Here is a 14021-nt window from a genome sequence, read left to right as displayed (position 1 = left end):
TCAGCTTCTTCGGTGGTCGATGATTAATCTCTAATAAAGCCTAGGAGGTGTACATATGTAGGTGACTGTCATACTTTGTTAGAAAGTATGCTTTCTGAAAGACTAAACTCATAGATGATAACGTGAACTTCATTGAGTTCTCTTCAGTTGGGTGAAGTCTCTACTTTTGCCTCCAATTTAGCTTTCGCCGATGTGTCACAAATTGTAGTCAGTGATGACTAATACTCGGACTTAAAATTTTCTTATAATTGATAGAAAGTTGAAAGCTTTAAGAGATTCTTAGAAGGGATGAATACATTCATTCTACCTTCAAATACCTCTTATAGAATGTGAGAAGCCTCTCTAATTCATACTAGGTCTAAAAAATATTCCAAGCTTAGATTTATTTTTGAACTTTTCTTTGTTGTTCTGTACGATCAATCCGAACCGATTTGAGCTTGGTTCACACTTATTTTCGTTAAGTGTTTCGCACTCAAAACTGTGCCACGATTTGAACCATTAAAAATTGGTTCGAATTTGATACTATAACGAATGTTGATTTTATTGTAGCAAAGGCTAAAATTAACTTTTTTGACTGGAATTGATTCCGTTTTATGTTATTTACACACTCTTTTTCTTAAGCATTATGACTTGTATTTATGGTTTTTTTGGTTTGGGTCAACTTTGTGCCTTCTCCTTTGCTAGATTTATTGTAAGGACGCCTCTAGCATTTGTAGCGATACTAAAGGCATTTTGTGCCTTTTTTGAGATAATAATTATATTTGTTAACAAAATTATATATATATGGCATTCCATTGTTCTCTCTTAGTGAGATCAGGTGAAGAACTTTTGTTGGGTTATTGGGTGCATATTAATGCATCAATTACACGTATTTGATGGATAACTAGAACATAGATATACACGCATTCAGTGTATTGATGTGCATCTAATATTATGCTTAGATTGACCTACACGAATCATTGTGTGATGCTCTAGGAGCGCATAAGATGTTATTAGAATAAATGATCGTGGGTGTTTGAAGAAAAAACTATAAAAATTAGACCCATATATTCTTAGAATAAAATTGTTTCCTAATAAGTTAGAGTCCCAACCTAGGATTACACTCGATTTATACTAAAGAATCTTCTTAAATAACAACACATTCAGTAGTTGATTCCTACTTCCTGTAGTTATTTGTTTTTTTCTTGTCCTACTTGGAGTCAAAAAAAAGTTCTTACCCAAGCCACCAGGATCACACAGAACTAATTTAGTCTTCATCTTTTGGATAAAGATTGAGTTGTAAACCAATGAACTAACCGCATTGGTGATCATTAGTTCATTTAAAATTAATCACGAACTGATACGAATCTACTCTGGCTTGCTTTTCATTCACATTCATATCCTATATATGCAAGAGAATGGATCGAATATAATTAATTTTGGAGGGAGGGAGGAGTGCAATGTGTGAGGAGAAAAGAAAGGGCTACCAAAGGGAGCTTTAGACAAACCTCCATAAGAATATATTCGAAGTTTTAATCTCTATCCATGAAACGTTAGGACCACTCTTTCCCTTATCATTGAGCTCTCTTTTCCTTTTATTCCCATATAGGTTGGTGTTCCTTTTCCTTATTCCTTTTTAACTTACAAACTAGCCTATTCTTCTTCTTCTTCTTCTTCTTCTTTAAAAGGCCTTCTCCATGCCTCTCATGGAAAAATGAGGATGCAAGTGAAGGAGATTTATTGAGAGAGAGGAGAGAGAGAGAGAGAGAGAGAGAGAGAGAGAGAGAGAGAGAGAGAGAGAGAGAGAGAGAGAGAGAGAGAGAGAGAGAGAGAGAGAGAGAGAGAGAGAGAGAGAGATGGGTTGCTACCCTCTTGGCAAGATAATATCCAAGGCACTTGGGAGGTGCAACGGTAAGGCTCTTCTCTTTTGCAGTATATATTTTTGTTCACCATGACACTTACTAAGGATTAAGAACTAGGAAGAACTCTTTTTTTAAATCAAAAGATGATAAATATATCAAAAGAATAGCGTATGCCTTAACCTGATATATTCAATTCAAATACCTTGTAATTCTTTACAAAAAGTTGCATAGGAAAAATAATAAGCAGCATATACATAATTGGTTTAATTCTAATGTCAAGTTATGTTAGGCTTCCAATGATCATTTCAGAAAAGAAAATGTTATTTGTTCATTTTTTCTAACCCTAATTTTGAGTTTGTTATATGTAATTTAGAAATCCTAGTAATATACTGTAGAATCATGTATTCCAAAAGAATGAGAAGAAAAAGAGTATGAAGTAGGGAAATTTCATCAACAATATCCCAATGATGCCAATTAATAATTACCTTTGAAAACATCTAACAATAGAATCAATATTTTCTTTTTCAGGGAGAGAGAATAGGAGAAAAAGAAAAACAGGCCATATGAGGGCCTATTCACCGCCACCTACATATTTCCACACAAATGCAATGGCAAGGTCGGTTACTTTCAGCAATAATAACCCTGTATATATAATTCCACCCGTGGAGACAGCCCAAGACTCAACTACACCGGAACACCAGCCGATCCAAGCCCAACCTGAACCCGTAGTGCCCGGGCCATCCCAAACCGAAACCCTAGAACCCAAGGAGCCGGCTCGTGTCCGGTTCGTCCCTGGATCTTGTCCACACGGGCCGAATCGGACAGAGCCAGTTGGTGCTCCGGTCCACCCTGGGTATAATTATCGTTACGTGCCATCACCGCTACCGAGGTGGGAGGAGCCGCCACGTAGGCGAGAGTACTTTAGTGGGGAGTACAACTACTATCCTACCCCTGTTCGCGAGGGCATTTACAATATCGCCACTGATGCAAACCGGCTCACAGCTATCTTTAGTGAGGAGAATCCGAATGCTTGCACAATCGTCTGAGTTTGGTGAAGAGAGAAAACGACGGTGGATTTGGGTGGGAATATAATAATGTGTATTATTATTTTTTTTTATCCTTTTCTTTTGATATCCTTTTCACCTTTCTTTTGTGTTCGTTTAGTGGAAAGAGAATCTGATACCCATGATCACGGAAAGGGAGATCTTTGTTCGTGTAATGAGTTTGGTCTGGAATTTTGTTTCTAGGAGTACTCTAAAGTGGTGGACGATTACCCAGTGTAAATTAGGTGTCATAGATAGATGCTCTATCTAGTGTTTATACTGTTTTTGCTCTTCTTTTTGTGTTTTCATGTTACAATATCTGTTCAAATTTTTTGGAGTGATTAATTAATCACTAACCTTTTTAGTAGATTTTATTCCAACTTAACTTGTAGCAATTCCATCTAGTAAAATGAGAGAATTATAAATTATCATTTTCTCGGTTAAAACAAGTTTTTAAGTCATTAGCTAATGTGATATTAGAGTCAATTTTTCAAAATACTATGGGTTCAAATCTCGCCAATCTGCTCTGTTGTCTAACGGCTTAAGTTTTTACATTTATTGATAATCTAGTATTCTCTAATAACTAAAAATGTTAGAGTAATTAGAAAATATTTATGATAAATTCAACTTTTTATTAGTAGAAAAAGAAATAGAGAAGTTGGGTCAACATAAGAACAATTCGAATGCATGCTGGCTATGACAGTTCCTAAATTATAGATTTATGGTTGTAGAAATGCAGTTTTTTTCCTCTTTGATAGATTATAATTATGTAGGTAAATTTATATGCTAGACAAAAGACTTAACTCTTTCGAAAAAAACTCTTCTATGCTTCCTGGGATTCAAATAAATGCATCCTGTAAGAGGGTAATACTATTGACAGTAACAATTTGATTCAAACAATAATAAAATCTGATCTAATAATAGTGATAAAATTAATTAAATAAATTTATAGATAGATTATAGAATGTATTATTTAGTATAAGTCGAATATATTATTTAACATAATTTTCTTAAAACTAATTTGTTCTCCATTAGTTGTTTTTAGAACAATGGATGTCAATCTCTCAAGATACAACGATTATCTTACATACGAAAAGAAGTTGTTATTCAGATGTTTTATTTATGGAACAGTATAGTACTCTCTCTCGATGCAGTAGCAGTACTCTTTCTTAATGCAGCAGCAGAAGACTTGAGAATATATGAATGGATTGAATGAATTGAACAACCGTGACAAAGGAATGCAAAATTTTGATTGTTACTAATGAGAGAAAGTATATGTTCACTATTAAGTTTGAATCCCAGCAGATGCATCTATTTACGTGAATAGAAGCGTCAAGTTAACTAAATCGAAATCAAATCAAAGAAAAAATAATTCAGGACTTAAACTCGTACATGAATCGAGCCGAGCGAAGCATATATGAGTTGATTTACATAGATTCCTCTATTCATAACGGTAGGTATCATTTGAGGCCCAAAGCCCAAGTGGAACTTGTTATATACTCTAATAACATTTCACAAATTGCCATGGGTATTGAAGTTACTTCCCTTTATTTTCATTTCATGATAGTCACTTTAAAGCTAGTTTTCATTCTATCTTCTCTTGTTGATTTAAATAAGTGAATATGTGATGTTTAATTGAGATCTTTATATTTCATCATTAATCCATCATTAATAATATATAAATCTCACTTAAATTTGGGCTAAAAGGTTGAACGAAATTCATGTCCAAAATCATAAAATTGCCAACAAATACTTCTGCCACAATCAGGCAATTACGAACATCTAGGATTTTTGAATCAGAAAAATTAGTTTAATGGCACAGTTACTTAGCATAATAGAGTTTAACAGATAACCAAGCCCAAGGCAAAAGCTAAAACAAGCCCATCTATTGAGGGTTTTGAAGTAATGAACTCATTCCATACATTTAAAAGCCATTAAAACGAGCTAATTGTTATCAGTTTGTTCCAAAGTTGTTCCAAATTATTGCATGATTACTAAGACATCATCATCTTCTATCCAAATTAAAAAAATGTTGTAGTTCACTGAACATGTGTGATAACTAAGGAGTTTACATCAACCATAACCATTAACAAATCCAAAATTCCATCCACCAAACTTATCTAAGAGTTTTAAAAATCCTTCCATCCGTTCCTTAATTGAAGGATTTTGGCACAACATATCTATGTCTAATAAGTACCTAACTTTCCTAGACTTAGTGGAGAGGAACCAATCACTGGAAGTCAACTAAGAGTTCATATAGCATAGTGCTAAATGATCAACTCACTTTCAAGGATGGATTTTTATTAACTTCTTCTTCAAATATCAAACTCTAAATCAATCTTTTCTAATTTATTTAAAATTCACTTTTAATCTTGCCCTACAAAAGAGAGGAAAACAGTGAGTGAATTTTTTTATCCATCCAATTAGTTAGTTAGTTAGTTTCAAGGTTTCTTTTTTATGACAGAATTTATGCATTAATTTGAACTGAACACTCTGAACAATATATATATATATATGTATGAACTCATGTAATTCCATTGATCAAATAAGCCTCTCTCTCTGTGTGTTAGTTGGAGAGGACCTTCCTCTAATTAATAATGGCTTAGATGATGAATGATGATAAGAACATTACACTGGTAGTTTGTATCTCTTATGGATTTAGACATTTAAATTTCCAGCAAGATAGCTTAATGCTGTGTTAAACAATGTGATTAGTTTGGCAAACAGCATCCAGAATATTAATCAAACTCTTCCTGTAAATTGAATAACTTGTTACTTAACTACCAACATATATAGCTTTTTAGTGGTGGTAGGCCTCCATTCTTTGATTTATAGTGGATGGTTTGCAAGTGGCATTTTGCCAACCTAATCTTTCTGGACTTCTAATCACCTTCATTATCATGGGTCAACTAGGTTATCATATTCTGATGGCTATCTTCTGGTGGGCAGTTAAAGACTCATACTATATTATCCTTAATAGTTTGCAAGCAAGTGCAATTGGACCAACTTCTAATGGAGGTTTCAAACTAAATATATATATATATATATATATTTTGGGTAACAAGTGGTACTCAAGATATCTTTGTTTGTTGGAGATGAAAACTATGTGCTATTAAATCAAGCAGTAATCTAAACTCTTGTTGGCTTAGTTAACTCATTTTAAAGGTAGAAAATTTTGTGGAGGTATTATAGAAACCTTTGTATTAATATTTTATTCTGAATCTTATTTCATAATCTTTGATCCATGAAATTTGGAACGACCTATGAGGACTGAGCAGTAGAGCCTACTTGGATTTCTTCTAATTTCTATTTGACTAGGAAAATATTGAATGTAAAGTGATGTGTTAATAGAAATCTACCATTTTGATTCTAATCCATTTGCTCTAATCAAGGGGCATAACATTTAACATACCACATGGAATATATACATATAATAAGAATATATATATATAGTTAGGCTAAAATTCAGAGCAGCTCACTCAATTTTTTTTATATCATTTAACCCCCTTGTTATTCTGATATATAATTGCCTAACATACGATTAATTTTTATGTAAACCGACCAAAATTCCCCTTTTGATTTACAACGATTAGTTGGGAAAATAGTTTTTTTTTTTTACCAAATTCTTAAGCCTTATATCTTTTCTCATCTCAAATCTCCTCACTTTATTTTGGACATTGTAAATCTTAAGGTAAAACTTTAAAAACTCCAACAATTTTGATGGAAAATTATCTTCGCCATTATCTTTGGTCTAGAAAACTAACGACTAAATATAGATCAGAACTACAAGACGGTTAAATAACTCAAACCAAAGTTTAGAAAAGATACTCTTAATTGCGACAAAACCATGGATGAGTAAATTGTATGTTACCCTAAAATACAAACCTAATGCCTCAAACTCAAGTGGTCAAACTGGATATATTAAAATGTGTCATGGTTTATTTCAGTGGTTTTTCATGATGACAGAAACAAAAATGATATATAAGATTTGATACTTTTGTGAATCAATTAATTGCACTATATATATATTTTTAACTTAAACATTGAGCAATAGTTTTTCTAACTAACAATGCTTTATTTATAATTAGAAGGCAGGTCACATACAATTCCACCAAGCATTTGACAAGTTTGGAGAAGGTTTAGCTAGCTTAATTACTATGTTGCTAGTATCTAATAAGACATAATGAGAAATTGGTAGGCACATCTTTGTCCTTTCAACCAACTTAGATTTCAAGAACTTTTGACTTTGGTTTTAAAGATTCCATATTAGATAGAGATGAAACATTGATTGATCCTCTACATATATCACTTTAAATGACCAAGCTATGAGTCTTTATTAAATATTATGCTCATCAATGAGGAGATTTCAACAAAAATATGCCAGCAAATTGTGTGAGGGGAAGTTGAGTGTTATTATCACTAATTAGCAATTAGTGAGAAAGCATGAAGCAATTAAGAGGAGGAAATGCTAACTAAACAACTGGCAACACCTCAAAGAATTCCCAATTGTAACACATGTACAGTAGCAAGAGGCAAAAATGTGCCAATAATATGAAGAGGATTATTTAATGAACCATTTTTTTAAAAATAAAAAAATGTAGCATAAACCTAACAAGTAACTCAAGAGATTTATATTTTCTTCTTGAATGCTAATCGTTGAGAAAAATAATGTTAAAAGTAGTATTTAGTTTAGCGGGATTTCTGATTTGATATATAGATAAAAAAAAGGAGAAATTAAATTTTTTACTCTGTGGTTATTCACTTAACTTTTATATATTTACATTCGTGCAAAATTTACCTCTCTTATGATTATATCTAAACTAAAATAGTTATTTTTTCTATTATAAGTTATCAAACATATGTTGAATTTATAAATACTCTTCACAAACAAAGTTATAAATGATTGTATAAGCTTATCAATTCAAGATAATATCTAATCGGATTTTAGATGACAAAAATATGTTACATATATATATATATATCCTATCTTTATTATTTAAAATTTAGTTACAATTATTTTATTATCCATGCCTTTACAATTTTATTTTTAATAAGTATCTTCAAATTCAACCTTTCGTTAAACATGATGAGAAAAGCAACCGTTACATTTTAGTCTAGACCATAAGAGAGTAACGTTATACAAATAAAACTATCGAGAAGGATAAAATAAATTTATGCTAACAACATGAGGTAAAAAAAAATATCTACTTTTTAAATGGAAAAAAAGAACAGAACCCCTGGATATGCATGCTAAAAGTCTGAAGAATTTATACCAAGTTTGAGGCCTCCTACCAGCAACCACTAAAGCTAATAATGGTTGGCAGAAATTTCATTTTTCAACCCAAGAAAAGAAAGGGTAGTTTGATATGTGGGTGTACTGCACTACAATGTGAATTAGACGCCAAGCTTTAAACTACCCTTGAAACTTAGCTCACAATCTTGACAAGAAGAACTATCAAATACACACAAAAACCCCCCCAAAAGATGACCTCCTTTGACCTCCCCCACTATTTATTTTCTCTTTTTCTTTTACCCCCCCCTCTCTCTCTCTACAACTCTATAAATAGAGAGCTGAACAAGGTTCCGAACACCACTCCATAATCTTAAAAACTCCAAGAATACCAACGAAGTTGTCTGTGTGTATATATATATATATATATATATGGCATTTGGGCTACTTAGGAGCGTGGGCTCCCTGGTGAGCGCGTGCTCGAAGCGGGTCTCACGTGCGGCCCGGAGGCTCCGGCGCGGCCCCTCCCTCTCCCGCCGGTCCGTCGTCCATTTCCTCGGCGGGTCGAGCAAGAAGATCGCCGAGGGGGGGAAGGAGCAGAGGGTCGCGGAGGAGCGCGGCGTGGAGTCGGACGGCGGGGATGGGGTGTGGCGGAGGACGATACTGATGGGGGAGAAGTGCCAGCCGTTGGATTTCTCCGGGGTCATTTATTACGATGCCGACGGGAAGAGGCTCCGGGAGGTGCCCCCACCGCGGTCGCCGCTGCGGAGCCCGTTGCCTTCTTTCGCTCTCGTCACCGCCGGTGATAAATAGCAAGGGCGGTAACTGACTACAAAACCTTTCACCAACTCAACTCTTTACGTGTTAATAAGAAGCAATCAGTCAACACACCTTTTCTTCTTAAAATTCCTCTCGAATTTCTTCTTGGTGTTTTAGTTAGTAAATCCACCCTTGATTAAATGTATTTATACCGAGAAAAATAAATAAGATATAACTAGACTATATTAGTCTTATTTACAATAATATGGAAATTGTCTTACAGCAAATTAGGATTGACTGCATTGTTTTGTTTTGTTTTTCTACAATTTTGTGTATGATTGTACAAATTTATAGAGATATTTCCAAAACAATTCAAACATCATAGAGAAGTCTAATTGCTTTTTATCACTGCCTTTTTGGATAAAAATACAGAGCTGCTAGTATCATCAAGAAGTTGGAAATACTCAAAAATATATTTAGATTCCTATTCCCCTAGTGAATATTTTTTCATAGATGAGAGAATATGAGAAAGGAGAGGGTGCTTCTTTCCACCAAATGGATCCAACAACACCTTATTGCCATGACACCTAGAGGAGAATTTTGTTATAAAAGCTGAATGTCTATAAGTCCTACCTTATTGCATTCAGAAAATTTTCATGCCAACACTGAGGTCGAGTCATGTAAATACATGGTTCTAAGTATCGGATGCTTAAAAAAGACAATATATATAGGTCGTATCGGCTGCACCTGTCTTTCATTTCGGATGATTTGAATCGAGGATTGGCCGATCTGTTTCAGCGATACGGATCAGGATTTACCGATACTTCATTCCATGTGTAAATCAATAATACTGATATGTGGAGTGATGAAGGAAAAAGAACACAGATTAAATTCTTACCAACATCATAATGCTTATTCTCTATTATGCATTTCCATGAAAAGGAATACATACAAGAATTGCAGCCAGATATCTTTTCTCCATGCTGACATGCAAATCTTACCGGAGTTTAACCACAAGGTTCCTGTCTGTAAATTTGGCGCCTATAACCTTCCCATGCATATTGGGAGGCAACTTTATGATGCGTCTTTGGTCCCCCGCTTCTACAAGCAACTCTGATCCACCTCGATACTGCATGTATTAGATCATCAAGGGTTGATTAGTGTAATAAAGATGTACAAGTAATTAGATTTTGCCAAGATAGAAAAAAGAGAAGAAAAAAAAACAATCATGACACCTGTTAAACATGGAAATAATAGAGTTCTGATCAAGGCAACAATTTGAGCTTGGTACTACCTCACTCTGTGTACTCTACATTAGCAAAAAATTGCGACACAGAACTCACAACAAGACCAGGCACCTATTATTGCATGTAGTATATATACTTTCTGACGTACTGATGAAAAGGATATGGTGGAAAGAAATAACACTAACTGCCTATAACTACTACAGCAGTGAGCCATTTAACTTTATTAAGGTAAAATTATCTGTTATCTATGGACCATCATTTCCTTCTCTATTTCTTGTACATATTTCCATTCTTTCCTAAACAAGCAATCAATGGTAAAAAATAGTTTTCCCACTTTCTTGCTTAACTAATTTATCACTATGCAAGCATGCTTGCAGGAAGAACAAGCATTTTTGCATTATGAGAAAAAAAAAATTATTGTGCTTGAGAAAACAAATAGAAGGATAAAAGAATTCTGCAAAAAGTTGTCAGGTACTTCACTGACAGAGTAACCAAATCTACAGAGGAAGCATCTAGACTTTCTCCATGATAAATATGAAATGTCAACTAACAAAATTACCTAGAGGATACAATTTCACACTCACTAGCTTCATCAACTCTTCTTTCTGGGAACAACATAAGAGTAGGAAGGCATCACAGGAAAATGGTACTTCTTCATACTCCACTAAATTAACTAATTCAAACTCAAAAGCAGAAACCAACTAAATACAGTGTGATTATATCATCTATGATTTCATGAAGGCTCACAATTTTTAAAATTTAACCAAGATATGCAAGGAGTAGAATAAAGGAAGAAAAATTGAGATGGTTGTGTATTGAGGTATAGAACAAAATAAGTTTAAGCCAAAAGGAAGATATCTGATTCATAGCAAAAGTCAGCAAGGATGATTTCTAGAGGAATTAAGAAAAGATAGTGCAGAAAGCAGAGGGAAGAAGGCACAAAACTCCCATCCACTGTAATGCATCCAATTCAGCTCTATTGAGAAAATGACAACAAATTTGATGTATAAGTTCTCAGAAATGTGATGCCTATGTGCAAATTTGCAGGTGAATTTAGCTAGATGAACCATCAAACATAGATTTGAAATTTTGAATACGGCCTATGGTAATTAGAATCACAGCCCATAATTTTCTACCGAGCAAGTATGCCAAGTAATGCATATGTAGGGCATCTCTGGCAGTATTTGATGGCATGAAGAAGATGTATGGTGTCTATAATTATGTTCAGTATGTTTGGTAGACCTACATGAGTTCTTTATTTGAGCCTCTATTCATATAAAAGAATTCTGATAATAGAAATGAAATATTAGGGATGATGAAGCAATCTTGATCTCTTATTGAGTGGGTCAAGACAATTGTGATGAATAATATAAGACATATAAAGCAACATGGATTAGTGACATACTTGGTATAACTTGACTTCAGATTTATCAAAGCCAGGCATGAAAAGGGTCACTGTTTTCTGCAGAGAATCAAAAGTAACTGAAGGGCGGAAATATATGTTTGCCCCAAGGAGATCTTTTGTACTTTGGTCTAAAGAATCTAGTTTTGTTTCCCACTCAACAAAGGGATCTGTCCCAATATATGGCAGAAGTGCAAAGGATAGTGGGGAAAACTTCTCAGCAACTTCTTGTGTCACTGCATAAGATTGAGGATTAAAACCAAGTGCTCCACATATATGTGTTCCAGCTTGAATTGCACAACCCCAATAACGCAATGCAGAACTTATAGATACTGATCTCATTGGATCCATCACAAGGTAGCATCTGAACTTTGACAAGTCGGTGAATGATGCAGATGCTCTCTGCAGAAGACAGCAGGAGATCCATGACATCATTTAAGATAGGAGAGTTACTATCAACAGGAAATGAAAACAAGATAGAGTTCTTCTAGTCAGAAAGTACCTCCAAAATTTGTTCAACCTCATTCCAAATATCTGTACTGGTTTTCCCTTCACTGCTTCCACTGTTTAGATTTATAGAATCATATGCTAATTTTAAGAGTGAAGGAGAAGTTAATCTTCCAATGTCTGTCTTCTCAGACATGCTCCTCATGTACTTTAAGTACCACCTGGCTTTCACAAAATAAGATTATCATACTTACAAAATATGAGCTAAGGCCAAACTAAGAGGACCTTTACCTTGCTCTCTCAGTGACACCGATCAGGCGTAGTGTCTCCTCAGTGCTGATGCCATCATAAATTACCATATCAAACTCTTTTGGTGCAGCATTCCTTTCATCAGAACGAAAATTTACTAGCTTCTGAAGGGCTAATGCTGAAAAAATTGAATCCATTCCAGGTAAAACTCCAAGCTCTTCTCCAACAACCTATTCTATTGATAACAATAACCCAGTTGAGCATCTTTGTTAGATCTTCAAATGGACGAGGACAAAAGACATATTTCTCCACCTATAACACTTTTAACAATCACATACCCACCCCTTGAAGGACTCCCTGAGTCAGATTCAGACGTGCATCAACTTTCTTCATTCGGTTAAGAGGCTCAAGTAGCATCTGTCAGTTTTACCAAAACAAATACAAAATCAAGACCTACATCTATCTATTTATCTATTTCAATTTTCAAAAGATGAAGAGGGTATACAAAATTACTTTGCTAGTTTCCAGCTTGACAGCTGAAAGGTTATCACTGCACTCAGTTGGAGCGCTTCCAATCTTACAACCCATCAGCTGTTCTGCAGTCGGATCTTGAGAATGTATTACCAGGCATGTGCGCAGTCCTTCACTTGCATAATACTGACAAATGACATAAGGAAGTGTTTAAAATTCAAAGCTGCTACACTAACAATTCTAATCTTTATTACATTCTATACTTATACTTCGTAAATTGAACACCTAAGAAGAAATCCACTTCACAGCAGCGTGCATCGAGTATATTGCATTAGGGAATACAGCAACATTGGGATATTAGCAAGACGAGATATTTTTGTACTTAAGCAAAGAAAAGTGAAAATAATGCGTTGAGACGAATAATGCTACCACAGCTAAATTACACAGAAACAAAATCCAGGTTGCGGATTGCAGCATTAGCAGGAATTTCCGAATTGCACAGCCCAACGAAGATAAGATATTGATATAGGTATAAATCCACGAAATTAATCGAAAATCAACGAAATATAGAAAGGAATGGACAGGAGGACGCGAATGAACCCAAAAAAATCCCACCTTGGCGGCGAGAACCGCTGCGGTGGTCTTCCCGGAACCGCCTTTGCCCAAGAAAGTGACCAGCTTCGTGGGACTTTGGGAAGACTCGCGTGAATTGGCCATAAACCTTGCTCCATTTCGCCCGCGAGGTACTCTGAGGTTTCGGAATAAGGGGGTTAGGTTTTCAGAGAAGAGGGAAGGATAGAGAACGCAGAAAGCCATGGAGGAGGATGGAGGTGGGCGGTGAGAGGTGGACGGTGCTCGGGTTGGGTGGTGGATTGAGGTATAGTCACCTGAGGTGGCGTTACCGAGAATGAGAGCTCTTTAAAATAAATAAAAAACATCTTATATTTTATCTATTTTATTATTATACTCTATCTTTAAGAATTTTATAATCCCATCTTTTATTTTCTCTTATAATTTTTATTTAATATTCTACGTCTAAATTATTTAGACGATACTAGAAAATAAATATTCCGTTATAATACATAAATAATTTATAAATATCTAAATTTTTGATGTTTTTTTTATTATTATTATTTTTCTTTAAAAAAAGAAAAGAAAAAAGAAGAGGGGAAAAAAACTAAGAAAAGGTGATCGAGCCGGATGCAAAATCTTAAAAACAGGTTATTTAATATTTTTTAATTAAAACTATTTTAGATTTTTCTCCCTCTATGTTAGGCATGCAGACTAGGCTGAGGTGGATGGTGCCTTTAGAGGCGAACTTTCAAGTCCTTG

General features: G+C 34.6%; 2 protein-coding genes across 2 annotated transcripts; one reads left to right on the top strand and one right to left on the bottom strand.

Annotated features, from left to right (window-relative positions):
* Window positions 1-1759: 1759 nt before the first annotated feature.
* LOC140765516 (uncharacterized) lies at window positions 1760-3281 on the top strand. Its single transcript, XM_073104646.1, has 2 exons — window positions 1760-1890; window positions 2370-3281. Exons 1-2 carry the CDS (start codon window positions 1836-1838, stop codon window positions 2885-2887), a joined length of 573 nt encoding a protein of 190 aa, XP_072960747.1. The 5' UTR covers window positions 1760-1835; the 3' UTR covers window positions 2888-3281.
* A 5642-nt stretch (window positions 3282-8923) lies between these two features.
* LOC140764242 (ATPase GET3D, chloroplastic) lies at window positions 8924-13571 on the bottom strand. Its single transcript, XM_073102704.1, has 7 exons — window positions 13305-13571; window positions 12732-12875; window positions 12561-12635; window positions 12261-12448; window positions 12025-12190; window positions 11526-11924; window positions 8924-10002 (listed from the first exon to the last, which is right to left on the bottom strand). The coding sequence occupies exons 1-7, from the start codon at window positions 13503-13505 to the stop codon at window positions 9871-9873; spliced, it is 1305 nt and encodes a 434-aa protein (XP_072958805.1). The 5' UTR covers window positions 13506-13571; the 3' UTR covers window positions 8924-9870.
* Window positions 13572-14021: the final 450 nt, after the last annotated feature.

The sequence above is a fragment of the Typha angustifolia genome, chromosome 8 (assembly GCF_048772165.1).
Source record: "Typha angustifolia cultivar Huaian chromosome 8, ASM4877216v1, whole genome shotgun sequence".
Taxonomy (NCBI): Eukaryota; Viridiplantae; Streptophyta; class Magnoliopsida; order Poales; family Typhaceae; genus Typha; species Typha angustifolia.
This window is presented reverse-complemented; position numbering and strand designations above follow the sequence as displayed.

Coding starts and splice junctions, on each gene's coding strand:
- LOC140765516 (XM_073104646.1), top strand. CDS start 1,836: ATGGGTTGCTACCCTCTTGGCAAGATAATATCCAAGGCACTTGGGAGG. Junction 1,891..2,369: donor GGCACTTGGGAGGTGCAACG/GTAAGGCTCTTC, acceptor TTTCTTTTTCAG/GGAGAGAGAATAGGAGAAAA.
- LOC140764242 (XM_073102704.1), bottom strand. CDS start 13,505: ATGGCTTTCTGCGTTCTCTATCCTTCCCTCTTCTCTGAAAACCTAACC. Junction 11,925..12,024: donor AGGTTGAACAAATTTTGGAG/GTACTTTCTGAC, acceptor TGTCTTCTGCAG/AGAGCATCTGCATCATTCAC. Junction 10,003..11,525: donor CTGAAGTCAAGTTATACCAA/GTATGTCACTAA, acceptor TAATACATGCAG/TATCGAGGTGGATCAGAGTT.